The following is a 14,094-nucleotide window of genomic DNA, read 5'->3' on the forward strand; positions in this document are numbered from 1 at the left end:
TCTATAAAGGAGAAAAAAGCCCTCTTGTGATCTAGAACAAAATTCTGTGAAATATAAAAGCCAAGTGAGATACTAAATAGCCAAATTAAACACGACACAAATCTGTTGTGCAGACTCCTGCAAGCTACCTCTATTTCACCAGTAATCAGATGGTATTATGGCAAACCCACATTACTCTGCTATGAAGAGTCAAAGCATGTTGGTATTAATGTATATTTAATGTGGCTTTTAAAAAAGGTATATACTTGGCAGCAAAGTAGTATTTTAGCATCCTAATGCAGCTCTGAAGACTACAACTCACAGTTTGCTTTGTATTGGGGTGACACATGCCTTTAAACTGTAAGCTTGACAAGTGTTTGTTAGACAGACACTTCTATATCTGTGGTGCTGTATGAAGTATTAATAGCATACTGAGACACTGTCTTTCATTAATCACTGCAGACAGGGCTAAGCATGACCAGTGAAGTACAATTGCTAAGCTATTTAATACCTTGAAACGATACCCTTTGGAATCTTTTGCTAAGATGTTCAGCTCTTGTGTATTATGCTCTAAACATATTGTTTAAAATGCTATCCTTGGCTATTCCATTTTTTCTAGCAGTGATACCATGACAACCAGCACATGACCTGCTACAAACATACCCAGTCTCTGGGGATTTGCTTAAGACGGCTCAGTGATATCTTTCATTCTTTAAAAGAACCTCAGTTATAGAGATGCTGTGTGTTGTTTACAATGCATAGAGCCTACCAGCCAGTTTTACCATGTGGTAACAAATACCTTCAGCAAAAATGGGACAAAGCAAGCTATGAAGAGCACAAGAAAAGGGTAGGTACAACCCTGTAGTACAATGAATATGTAGGCAAATCGAATTTGTTAGTACTAATCCTTATGTATTCTTTAACATGAGTATGAAAGTATTCCTTAGAATAAAGAGAACAGCGTTTAATAGCAGCATGCATTGTATGCAGGTTGCTACCTCTTGCCACCAGCTGAAAGTATGATAATGATGTCCACAGAATTTAAAGATGGAAAAGATCTGCTTGGTCATCCAGTCCCTTGCAACGACAATGTAGAATTATTCTTTTCAGGCCTTTCCTCAGGGCTTTGTGTAGTCTAAGGTTGAATAACTCGTGTGACAAGAATTCAGCTGCATTGCTTCGTTAAGATGATGTCACAGTGTGACTGACCTTACTATAAAGGAGATATTTCTTCATTAATTTACAGATATGGTCAGTTTCAAATACTATTACCATATAAATTACAGTCTTTTCACGTTCTGATCAATTGGTTTGACTGATGGACGGGTAGAATTTAAAGAGGATGTATAAATTCAAACTCAGCATTTTGTCTAACCAAAATGGCAAGATCAGACATTTAATTTATAAATAGTTCCTTTTGTTTTAATTAACTGCCTGCGTGCCATGCCATTGTATTTTACTGGAGCTATTTAAAAGTGTTCTGACACTGGAGTGGTTGACAGTCCACATCCATTAGAAACTTCATATTCATCCCAAGGAAATCAGACCTTGAACTATAGCTCACCAGGAAATGGACTTTCTGCCATGTGAAAAATTGATATGTAAGAGTCCTAAATCATGACAGAAGGCCAAAATAAATTGATAAATTGAAAATGTTCTCTCCATTTTGACGATTTCCCATTTTTCATTTAACAAAGCATAAATGTTGAAACAAAATGTAGTTTCAAAATGAAAGCTCAATTTTTATTCTAAAATCCTCAAAACAGGATATTTCAACATCCGGAAAATGGTTTATCCATTTTACTCCAAAAAACAGAATTTCATCACCATGCTTTTCACACCAAAATACGTTTCTTTGATATGGTATTTTGATGGAAAAAGCTGTTTTCATAAAAAACACAAAAACAAAAACCCTGCTATCAAGTAAGAAACTGCCTGTTACTTGAGACCCAATTTTCTTATGCTAAACATTCTTAACTTTCATTGAAGTTAGCCTTCTATCAGACACTGCAACAAAAAGGCAAACATATTACTAGCACTTGGGCTGAAAATACATTATTTACTCAAGCTGCCTAAGTATTGCAGCTCCTAACATCGTTTTAATCAATCTAATGACTATTGCCTTTTTATCTAGTTTTAAGATTGACCTGGTAATTTATAGAAGTTTTAATTCATTCTGAAACTGGGGACTCAGACTCGTACCTGACTCAAAGCTCTGTGCTGTGGCAGGCAACATTGGGGCTACATGGTGACTCCAGGTGACACTTTATGGAATGCAGTTTTCTATGCTGTTACCATATAAATTGCATTTACTTGGCAACCCCGTTGCACAGCATGTAAATGTTGTGCACTTATTTACACATCACATGGCCAAGCAACTCCTGAAAGGAGCTAAGCAGAGACCATAGTTCAAATAATTATCCACATTACACACCTACACTCAGTTAATGCATTATACTTAAAGTATTAGTGAGGTGAGCAGTATTTATAGTATGTTGCTATTAAGTAAAGCAACAAAACCATGTATTCCATTAATCTGAGGTTCTCGGACTTCATTGCACTGTGACCCCATTCTGACAGCGGAAATTACTTCACAATGCTAGGAGTGGGGGACTGAAGCCTGAGTCCACCCAAGCCTTGCTGGCCCTGATCAGGGAGAGGGGGGCAAAGCCTTACTCCCACAGCTCTCGGCAGAGGAGAGAAGAGAGCAAAGCTGAAACTTAAGGGCTTCAGCCCCAGACCATGGGCCTGCTATCTATGCCCTACTGCCCAGGGCTGAAGCCCTCAGGTTGTGTCTTCACAGGGTGCTTGGGCTTCAGCAAGTCTAAGCCAGCCCTGGCAACCCCAGTCAAAGGGGTTGGGGGTCAGGACCCACAGTCTGAGAACCACTGCATTAATCTTTTCACACCTGCACCGGGTCCCTGTGAGTCTCACAGAGTGGTCTCTTCCACAGTCTTCCTCTTTCTTCCCGATTCCCAGTTTTCACCTCCAAGGACTCCTAAACCCAAGACTGTTCCTATGAACTGCCATGTACAATAATCTCCCTGCCAGGCATGACCAAAATATATATGTGGCATGTTGAAGGAAAGATTTTTGTGCCACTGAATCTGCTGCAATACAAACTCTAATCGGTGATTATCAGTAGTTTTGTGGTAGAGAATACATCTAAAGGCATTGCTATAACAGTGAAGCTGTGGAAAATACCCTGAACACAAGAAGCCCTTCACAGGAGTTGCATGGTTGCCCATAGCCAGACCCATGCCTCTCCAGGAGAGCCAGGTTCAGATACATTACCACAGTAGGCTCAGGGCAGGACAGAAAATAGCTAAGACATTCCTACCTTCCAGCGATTCTGCATCCCTGCAACAGTGCAAAGTACCAGGAGTGTACATTAGGGAGCTTGTGCCTGGAGCCAGACCAGACCTGAGCACTCCTAGGTCAAGGTGGCACAAGCAGTCCTAGGCACCAGTACAGGGATGAATCTGGTCTTAAGTATTTTTCTTTTCTCTGGGAGGAAAGGTTTGAGTTTTATTGAAAATGGAAAACAAAAACTCCATAGTACATTGTCTTCATTTCCCACTGCCTCCATGAGCAAGTTTGGTATGGCTGACATAAAGCATGTCAGATATGATAATGACTACTACTAATACAGGCAGCAAGAATTCAAACATTTCCCTTAACAGTTTGCAAGGATTTGATTTACAACAGAAATGAATAACAGTTCTTTTTATTGCTGCAGATCAGAGCAGCCAGACCTGTAGTGGACACCACACCTCCCCTAACATATGGCCATCTTCACTTGAAGCTAAAGAAGTTAAAGGTATCTTGTTCGTTATATTACTTAACTAGATTGGCATATGCATTCCAGTTCAATGCTAATACCCACTATAGTATCTCCCACCCTTGCCCAAGAAAGTAAGACAAACAGATCAACAGGGGCATAATAAGATTTAAATGGTCAGTTTTTAGCTTCACTCCTAGCCCATGTTCTGCCTGACTGGGCCTGTGAATATTGCCCTTCCAGCCTCACATCAAATTCCCTCTTATCGCCAGGTCCAGAGCATGCGTGTACGTACATACGTACGTACGTACACACACACACAAAAAACAGCCAGAACATTATCATGGGGCAATCTTATGACATGTCTGCCTACTGAAAACATGGGAAATGTAATAAGGGACAGTTTTGATTGGTAATTCTTTCAAAATGTTGATGTCCCTATGATTAAAAGACAAATATTTATAAACATAAAATGACAATGGAAAAAATTATTCTTAGAATAATTGTGCGTCCACTTTAAAATAAACTGTATACATGTTCCTCAGGTAAAGGGAGTGTTGCCTAAATAAGGACTTCATTATTTGTACTCTAAGAACATTGGTCTTATTCTACTTGACTATGTCTAGATTACAGAGTTATTTTGAAATAACTTTGCTAGTATCTACACTATACACACTATTTTTGAAATACAGAACAGCAGGTGCATTATTTCCAAATTAGTAAACCTCACTGAAGGAGGAACAATGCTTATTTTGAAACAGGCACCGTTAAAACACCGAATTGTGCTAATTCAAAATAAGCCATAATGGCATCCAATAGCACTATATTGAAATAATGCTATGTGTCTGAAAATTCTATTTTGAAATAGCTGGGGGCTATTTCAAAATACAGTTGACTCCCCCTGACTTACATGATTTCAGCTTATATGTTTCTTACGCATTTCTTGCGGGAGCCAGGAAAGTCACCAGCACTGCTTCTCTGGTCAGTTTTCTGGCCCCAGCAAGTGGCAGGGAGCCAGGAACCAAATGGCAGCCTGGCTCCTGGCTCCCTTCCTGTTGCAGGAGCTGAAAAAGTGACCAGTTCTGCTGTGTCTGGCGTCCAGCTGCCCACCACCACCAGGAGCCAGGAAACTTATCTGCACTGCTGCGCCTGGCTCCGGGCTCCTCATTGCTCACGGGAGCAGGGAGCTAGGTGCAGCCAGGACTCGGGGACTCAAGACAGCAGGCTCCCTCCCCCACCCAGTCCTGATTTAAGCAAATTTTGATTTGTGTGGTTGCCCAGGAATGCAACCTATGTGTAAGTCAGAGGTCTACTGTACATTTTGTGTGTAGCTATGTTATTTTGGAATGTTTCTAAATAATTGTTTCAAACCATCTTATTTCAAGCTAACTCTCTAGTGAAGATTGAGCCCTTTATAGCAACCCCCAGAGAGCTTGAAAACTATTTCACTATCATAACAATTACTTTCTCCCTCAAGAATACACATTTATCTGCTATCAGATGGCTTCTGTGCTGGTTGTTTCCACTCTTCTCCTCTGTGCTTCCTTTATTATAAAAGAGCAATGAAGCATTTCCTTTGGAAAACACATGGAGTTTGCAAATGCATACTTACAAAAAAGTCAGATCTGAAGCTGCCCGTCTATTGGCATCCTGCCACTTTTGTGTGTCACTGAGTTCCCCATCCAGCTGTAACATGTTTTTAGAGGCACCATATAAGTATAGGGAAAAGTGTCTCTAATGTTGCGAGTTTATCTTCCGATAACCAGGTTCTCTTCTCCTTTGTACTAACTATTCCTCTGGGATTTTAGAGCCTGATGGGATTACTTAACAGCACCATTTTTAGGTACATCCATAATAGTTTCAGCTGACCTGTTTTGGTTACAAATCCAAGCAAACAAAGAAGATGCACAAAGAGCCCAACAGTAGCATTAACTATTGAAGGTTACCCAAGCAGCATGTGGTAGGATTTCATATTCCTCTTTAGGCCACACAAGTTTTCAGAGTGCTACAAACAAATAACAAAAGAAGCAGAGGGAGAGGGATGAATCAGTCGGCACAAGAAAGGCCTTTTAGTGTCCCTGTTTCTCTGGTTCTTTTCAAAAGGCCCCTGGCATCCTAGGGGCACAGAAATATACTTCTGCAGAGCACTTTTTGCTAGGGGAACAGAGAAAGGAGGAGCTTTTGGAATTGATTAGATTTCACCCAAGTGGCAGGTCAAACATTTCTCACAGGTCTGGCTACCTTCAGGCTAGCTCCAAGGTCTTCAAAACCTGTTCAGTCTCCTGTTTACATTCTTACATTGCTCCCATCACCATGGTATCTTTTCACCTTTCCATGTTCAGATCTTAAAACTAAATTTTGAAAATGACTCAGATCAAGTTCATTGTGCATATAACCAGTCTATGCAACCATATGTTTCTATCACTGGTTACCCTTCTCCTCCTGCTGCAGCTCTTTCCATTTGCCCATGACATCCACTTGTGGCTTCCCATCTTAAATCAGGTTGTAACCTCACCAAGGACAGGGATGAGCTGTTCCTGGACCCGATCCAAAGCCCACTGAAGTCAGGGGAAAGCATGTTTACTGCTTTGTTTGGGGATGAAATTATCTCCATTGCTAAGCCCCTCCCCACATCCCCCAAAAGCACTGTGTCCTACTTAAACCCTACATTACGTCAGCCTGATGCGGTGCAGAGCTTTTTCTGAAGGGTTTAATCACAGTCTGTGTGAGGAACCAAGGTTGGAGCTGCACGTTAAAATATCCAAAGCACTCCACTGTTGTTTTGATTTGACCACAACAAATATTTCTCTGCTTCTTTTGTGCACAAAGCTTGAGAAGGAGCGGCTGTCAGTAATCGAAAGAGACAACCATTTGCTGCTGGAAAAGATGTCCTGCATCATGAGGACGAAAGGGCGAATTGACAATAAAAATTACTACCAGGCCAAAAGGTAACAAGAGCAGTAATAGTTTACATATTCATACTCTTCAAGTGTGCAGCAGTGGGGAACCTGGCCGGGGTGTGGGAGCCCAGCAGCCCTGTGGAGGAGCCATGAAGGAGTGCACCGCCCCCTCCAGCCAGCCTGGGTGCAGGAAGCCTGCAATAGCCAGGAGACGAGCCAGGCCAGCAGGCTGTTTCCCACCCACCCCACAGGGCAGCCAGGAGACCTGACTTCCCCTCATCCAGCAAATCCCCTCCTTCAGGACTACTCAGGTCCCAAGATAGCTGTATGAGGGAGGTACAACCTGTATTATGTCCCAACTAAGCTGTTGCGGCTGACTGAGTCACTGCCACTTGCTTTGCCAGTCATTCCCACAGACATCGCTGGAAAAACATAGGTGCAAAGCACTGAGATGAAATAAGAACAAAGTTAACTCTGTACAGTAACCATACCAAGTAAATAAATCAGAACTTAAGTCATTGCTCATGGGGATGAGTAAGACACTCTCAGAAGAGTCTCACAGGAGAGTAGCTGTTTATACCATTTGAACACCAAGGAAATTCATACTCTTTAAGTAGAGCAGGACAATGAATGATCACTAGTAAGAAGGGAATTTGGAAGTGAAATGAGGACACCAGAATCTGCCTTATGAATGTTTTGTGCAAGTCAAGTATCATTTGTAAACCCCCATGATTCATTTATGCATGACTGGTTGATGAAGGAATGACAACTCATCAGGCCCAGTCATGTCTATAGACAGAACACTACAGTTCAGTAGTTCAGGTTCAAGAAATCCAGGTGGAGTCCAGAATAGCTACTGCTTTGCAACAGAGAGCCTACGTCTACACGTGCACACTACATCGAAATAGCTTATTTCGATGTAGCGACATCAAAATAAGCTATTTCGATGAATAACGTCTACACGTCCTCCAGGGCTGGCAACGTCGACGTTCAACTTCGACGTTGGGCAGCACCACATCGAAATAGGTGCTGCGAGGGAACATCTACACATCAAAGTAGCACACATCGAAATAAGGGTGCCAGGAACAGTTGCAGACAGGGTCACAGGGCGGACTCAACAGCAAGCCGCTCCCTTAAAGGGCCCCTCCCAGACACAGTTGCACTAAACAACACAAGATCCACAGAGCTGACAACTGGTTGCAGACCCTGTGCATGCAGCATGGATCCCCAGCTGCAGCAGCAGCAGCCAGAAGCCCTGGGCTAAGGGCTGCTGCACACAGTGACCATAGAGCCCCGCAGGGGCTGGAGAGAGAGTGTCTCTCAACCCCTCAGCTGATGGCCGCCATGGCGGACCCCGCTATTTCGATGTTGCGGGACGCGGATCGTCTACACGTGCCCTACTTCGACGTTCAACTTCGAAGTAGGGCGCTATTCCCATCCCCTCATGGGGTTAGCAGCTTCGACATCTCGCTGCCTAACGTTGATTTCAACTTCGAAATAGTGCCCAACACGTGTAGCCGTGATGGGCGCTATTTCGAAGTTGGCGCCGCTACTTCGAAGTAGCGTGCACGTGTAGACGTGGCCAGAGTATCCAGACTTCAGCATGGTCCCATGAGAAATCTCTCTCTCTCACACACACAGTATTTACTGAAGATGAACATCTATCGCTGCTGTATAGTATATGTATCATTTTAGCTTCTCTGATACCTGTGAATGTCATTTAACTCTGGCCCTAACCAATCATGAAATATTTGTGAATAACTTTTGACCAGACACTTCTCTGCTCCTTCTTCCACAACCAACTGATCTGGTTTATTTCTGAAATTAGGGTGAGACATTTTCCTTGAACAGCTGAAAAACTGAGGATTAACGCCAGATGTCTAAAATGATTGTTTATTAACACCTCAGCAGCCACATTCCCCCTCTCCCTATCTGTAAACATAACAACAAAAATAATTCAATGGCAGGAGGATTGGTTTTAGGACGACTTCAAGGTACAAGATTAAGGCTGTGCTCTTATTAAAATTAAGACAGAACCTTTAGTATCTTCACAAGACAGACAGAATCTCAATTTTGAAGGTCTCATCTGAGTGACAGTATAAAACGTCTTCAAACAAAGTGTATCTCAACATAACAAGCACACAGAAGCACAGCAGACAGGGTTGCCCATTGTTCTGGATGACTGTCCAGAGAAGCCCCCCAGAGCAGCCACACAGCTTTTTTATTGACAGAATCTGTTGACAGCAGCATTTTGTGTCATGGCTGAAAGGCAGAACGCTGCTGGCAGAAGTGCTGAGTTTTGTCAAACTGTTGACAAAATGCATTTTGTGCGTGGACGTTCCACCAGTTTTGTTGACAAAACCGAGTTATGTCTGCACAATTCACTAGTATAACTGCAGCCTTACAGTGGTTTCCAACACTGAAGTTCCAGCTTTGACCCATAAATTCTTCACACATTTGTGACTGTGCAGAAGCTTGACTTTAATTTGTGTGTGTTTCCTCCTCTAGTTTAAACAGGGAAAAGCAAGAGAGGGAACTACTGAGAGTCAGCCAAGAAAACCGTGCTATTCTGGATAGGATTACAAAGTGTGAGCCTCAGTATCAAGTTCAGAGGTGGCAGAAAGACTGGAAAAGGGTAGAAAAATACATGGACAGCATTGCAAGATATCCCCGTGGGTGGTGCAAATTGCAGAATCGAGAGGTAACCTGGCTTTCTGGAGAGGGGTAGAGGTCTTAACTATTACCCATTTGTCTTCTCCATTTTGTGTGTTTTGCTGTGTATTTGCTCCAGAGCAGTGGTGTCCAATAGGAATTAAGAGATGACCACATTTGCACTCCCAGCCCCACCCCCACTCTAAATAAATGCCCTCCCCATTCCCCAGAGCCAGGCACTCCCAGTATCACCACCCTAATTCAATGCTGGCAACTCACCAGAGCTGCTGGAGCCGCCACACACTTCTGCCATGAAGTGGTGGGGCACATATGCAGAGCAGATGGATAGCACGCCCTCTGTGCAGCTCCCAGGGGGAGTGTCATTTAAAGGCTCCAAGAGCCACGGGTTGGCAACCCCCTAATTTGCTACCATGCAGTGTCCTCCGCAGCACACCTATTGGCTCTAAATGTATGGAGATACACATGTCAGAGCTAGAAGGGACCTTGGGAGGTCACCAAGTCCAGTCCCCTGCCCTTTGGGCAGGACAAGCTCCACCCCTGACAAGTTTTCCTCCCCCCCGCAAATCTATTTGCTTCAGACCCCTGAACGGCCTCCTCAGGCACCAAGCTCACAACCCTGGGTTTAGCAGGCCAATGCACAAACCACTGAGCTCTCTCCCCCAGAGGGCACATTATTTATGACTACCAGGAAGTTACAAAATAAGTGATCTTCCATTTATCAAAATGCAAGAGTCACAAAGGGCTTTTCAAATTTTCCGAAGGGACTGGAGAAATTACAGCATTTAGGAAGCACATTCTCCACCTCCTAAATGTAACCCCCTCTGTGGTGGGGAAAAGACAGCAATTAAGTTGTCCTACTACAGAGTTAGCCAACTACCACTACAGAATTTTTAGGACGATCAATAGTGAAAGATTTTGCGGTTACAGAAATATATTATGGTTGAATTCCACAGAACATCTCCTGTTCAAAGCAGCTGACATTTCATTTTCTTTGCTAAAATGCACAGCTGTAAATCAGCAGCAAAAAGGTAGTAGACACTTGTCTCTGCATTCAATATTATTGAGGCTTATAGCTATCGTATGTGTATAAAAGTAGAGTTTTAGGGGTTAATAACTCAGCCCAATCTGGGTGGATTTTCCTGGGACAGCAAAAGGTACATCTCTGGCCCCAGGACAAGCCTTCTGCAAAGTTTCACATCTCTGCTCCACATCTTTGGCTACATCTACATTATGAGATAAAAATCAATTTTTTTAAAATCAATTCTTAACGTTGAGTTTTATCCATTTGATTTTGAGCATCTTCACCTTCCCACATGCTCCCCACAATACCAACTTACTGCTGCCACATATAAGTAGCTTAAATCGAGCTTAAATCGAACACTACAGCAATGTATTGTGGCAACCTTTCCCACAGTTCCCTGAGCCCCGTTGCATTCTGGCCCCATAAGTACATGGGGCTATATGAAGACATCTTTCCACATTTCATTCCCCTCTTTCCCCTGCCATGTTAAGTGTTTAAGAAGACACAGGTGCTACAATGAAACTCGAATGGATCATCAGTAATGGCTCAGGGTGGCCAAAAGTACACTTTTGACAGCCACAAAAATCATTACCGCCCATGGACACCGTTTCAGGAACTTAAATCTGGATTTAGGCCTCCTGCCAAAGAAGGCCCATATGTTTAAGCAGACATGGGTGCTACAGTGAAACTCAAATGATTCATCAGGCTAAAAGACCCCAGACTACAGTCAAGTTTCCACATGGAAAAGACGACCCTTAGAACAAGAATATTCCCCGCTGCAAGCTGTACTTTGGCAACTGTGGTAACTGTATAGTTAATACGTTGCCTTCATTGAAGCATGTATGGCTTGGGGCGGCTAAAAGACCCCCAGCTACGGCCAGCCCCTGAAAATCGCCACCCTCGCCACATGCAAGCTGCCTGGCACCTTGCGCAGCATGTCCTTTTATTGGTTCGGGGTCAAGCCACATGATGCAGCTGGGCGCAGGAATGTGCCAGACAGTGTGGTGCCTTCAGAGGGAGGGAAGGGAGGGAGATGTGGGGGTCAGGACAACGTGTAAATGGCTGAAAAGAAGTTTCTCACCCTACCAGACCAGCACGACACCCACCCATAGCCTAGTTGGCTGCTGGTGCCAGGCAGAGCAGAAAAAGGCAGCTAGCAGGGGCATGCACAGAACCACAGACCCCACAGCTGCACAACTAGCAAACAAAAAGAAAAATGATTTTTTCAGCATCTGATGACCCTATAGTCATGGGCTTCCAGGTGCCGAACTGCAACCGTCTTCCTCTTATCTAATTCCTCTGCACCTGAGAGCAGTGGAGATGACAGAGGCCAGAGCGGAGAACTGTGGGGCACTGTGGGGCACATACAGGACATCCGTGGAGGCTAATGAATTTGATTTAAAGACGTGTCTCATCCTCACTGCCCTTCATTTGCAATTTTAAATCAAAACTCAACACTACACCCATCAGGTTACTATGATATCGATATTATGCAGATTTTAGTGCTCCATAAATTGAGTTAATGGAATTTACGATGAGGACAAGCACTTGGAAAAATTGAGCTGACTGACTTAAAATTGATTCTCTCAATGTAGATGCAGCCTCTGAGTGATAGAAGTCTTGAAAGAAAGAAGGAAAAATTGGTTCAACACATAGGATTTTCTCTCCTTCAAGCTGTATTCTTGCAAACAGCTATATCATTTTGCTGAAACTTTCCGGAAATATTCAGGCTGAGGCAAAAAGCACGCATGTAAAGTTTCAGCCCCAAGCTTCCAAAGTCTGTCAAAGTAATAATCAGTTAAAAAGAAGGGCTTGCAATTAAAAAGAGTTACTCAACCTGAACTGCTGTAAATATATATTACACACAAAACAATATGTAAAAATTACATGATTAAATTTGCAAAGGTAGTCAAGCAGGTAAAGCCAGAATTAAGGTTGCCTCTACAACCTTAACTCACCCCTTTTGTGCATGTGCATAATGGTAGTCTCGGTTACATGATTACACATCTTTTCCAAATGACTATTCCCTCGTTCAATGCAGAGAATGGATGATGCTTAATAAATAAGCAACAATTCAGTATTTTGTTTTATTGTCATTGTTCAATGTGTGGAGCCTGCTTCCAACCCTGCTTTTTAAAAGCCAGTGTTATTAATTTTATGTGGGATTTTCTATGGCATTTATCAATATAGAAGTGACACTGAATGTTTCACAAATGTTAATTTATCTTAGGAACGTTCATATTAAGAAACTGAGTATTATTAACCCCAGTTTACAGATGGGGAATGAAGGTACTGAATATTCACTAATTTTGGATGCTCAGTTTGAAAAATCCATAACTTGATTTTTTCAGAGTACAGCACCTTCATTTACAAATGAAAAGTTTTACATTTTGGTCTGCTCCCCCTTTTCTGACTGATAAAGTCTTTCTGGAACCGCATATCAAAGCCACTGAGAGGAGACAGAATTTCCCTCCCACTCAGGATCATCTTTACTGTTTCCACCAATTTTCTTTATTGCTGAGCTCTCTCAGTCAAACTGTCCAGTGGCATACGTTACTGAAACTTGTTCCATCCCTGAGAGCCACAACAATTTCAAGGGACAAAAGGAAAAGTTCCCTTCCCTTGCTCCAGAGAAGGGTTTCAGCCATCACCCCACCCAATGCTCACGTGCACACTCTGTGAGCAGTGCCCAGATGAGGGATCAATTTTAGAATAACTGCAAAGCCTGAGAAACTCAAGATACTGAAATATTCTGCATAGTAAATATTTTTAAAAAGATTTCTCACTTCTCTTCCAGGAACAAAATCTAAACAAAAAAGCATCAAAACAAGAGAGAGAAAAAAGAGATGAGCCACTGAATGATGAACATGTGAAAAGCAAAACAGAGGAGGGAGAAAGAGGAGATATCCAAAGTGAAGAGGAAAAAGATAACCGACAGACTGTTTCAGAAACAGCACAATTCTAACCAGTCAAGGCAGTTCAAGAAATTTACAGGACTAAACCTGAGAGAGGGGTGCGTGGGAGAGGCAGCTACAAGGGATTATATAGATATTGTACTATCATTTTCAACATGTTACAGTAAGGTATTAGGCACATGTCTTTAACATATAAGATTTCTTTATAGCTGCCAGCAATGCTATAAATCTGCATAGTGTTTCAGAGGCTGTGTCTACACTACAGAAATAACTTTAAAGTTGCTTCCTTCAAAGTACAACTTTGAAGTAAGCAACTTTGAAGCAGAATGTCTACACACACCCTATTTCAAAGTTAAACTTTGAAGTAGGGCACTACTCCATTCCCAGGAATGGAGTGAGGACTTCAAAGTTGGGCTCCCTACTTCGAAGTAAGGGAAAATGTGTGTAGACTCTCTGCTGGCTACTTTGATGTAGTGCTTGACTTTGAAGTTAACTTCAAAGTTAGTTCCTACGGTAGACACACCCATGGACTGTGGCCACACTTGGCCAAACCTTTGAAATGGCCATGCTAATGGCTAAATCGAAGAATACTAGTGAAGTGCAGAACTGAATATTCAGTGCCTCCTTAGCATTCACATGCTTCCAGCCACAGCTCTTCAAAAGTGCCGCTTTCAAACGTGAAGGACCCCAAACACTTCAAAATCCTCTTATTCCCCTCCGCTGAGAGGAATAAGGGGATTTCAAAATGTGTGGGTTCCTAGCCACGACGAGCTGTGCACATTTGAAAATAGCACTTTTGAAGAGCAGCAGCCAGAAGTGTGTGAA

The 14,094-nt window shown here is 42.7% G+C and overlaps 1 protein-coding gene across 1 annotated transcript; it reads left to right on the forward strand.

The window, feature by feature from the left end:
• Positions 1 to 727: 727 nt before the first annotated feature.
• On the forward strand, positions 728 to 13,834 carry CFAP97D2 (CFAP97 domain containing 2). Its single transcript, XM_074983211.1, has 5 exons — positions 728 to 826; positions 3,719 to 3,799; positions 6,590 to 6,708; positions 9,169 to 9,361; positions 13,152 to 13,834. Exons 1-5 carry the CDS (start codon positions 734 to 736, stop codon positions 13,317 to 13,319), a joined length of 654 nt encoding a protein of 217 aa, XP_074839312.1. The 5' UTR covers positions 728 to 733; the 3' UTR covers positions 13,320 to 13,834.
• The last annotated feature ends 260 nt before the right edge of the window (positions 13,835 to 14,094 follow it).

This window comes from Carettochelys insculpta, chromosome 1, assembly GCF_033958435.1.
Source record: "Carettochelys insculpta isolate YL-2023 chromosome 1, ASM3395843v1, whole genome shotgun sequence".
NCBI lineage: Eukaryota > Metazoa > Chordata > Testudines > Carettochelyidae > Carettochelys > Carettochelys insculpta.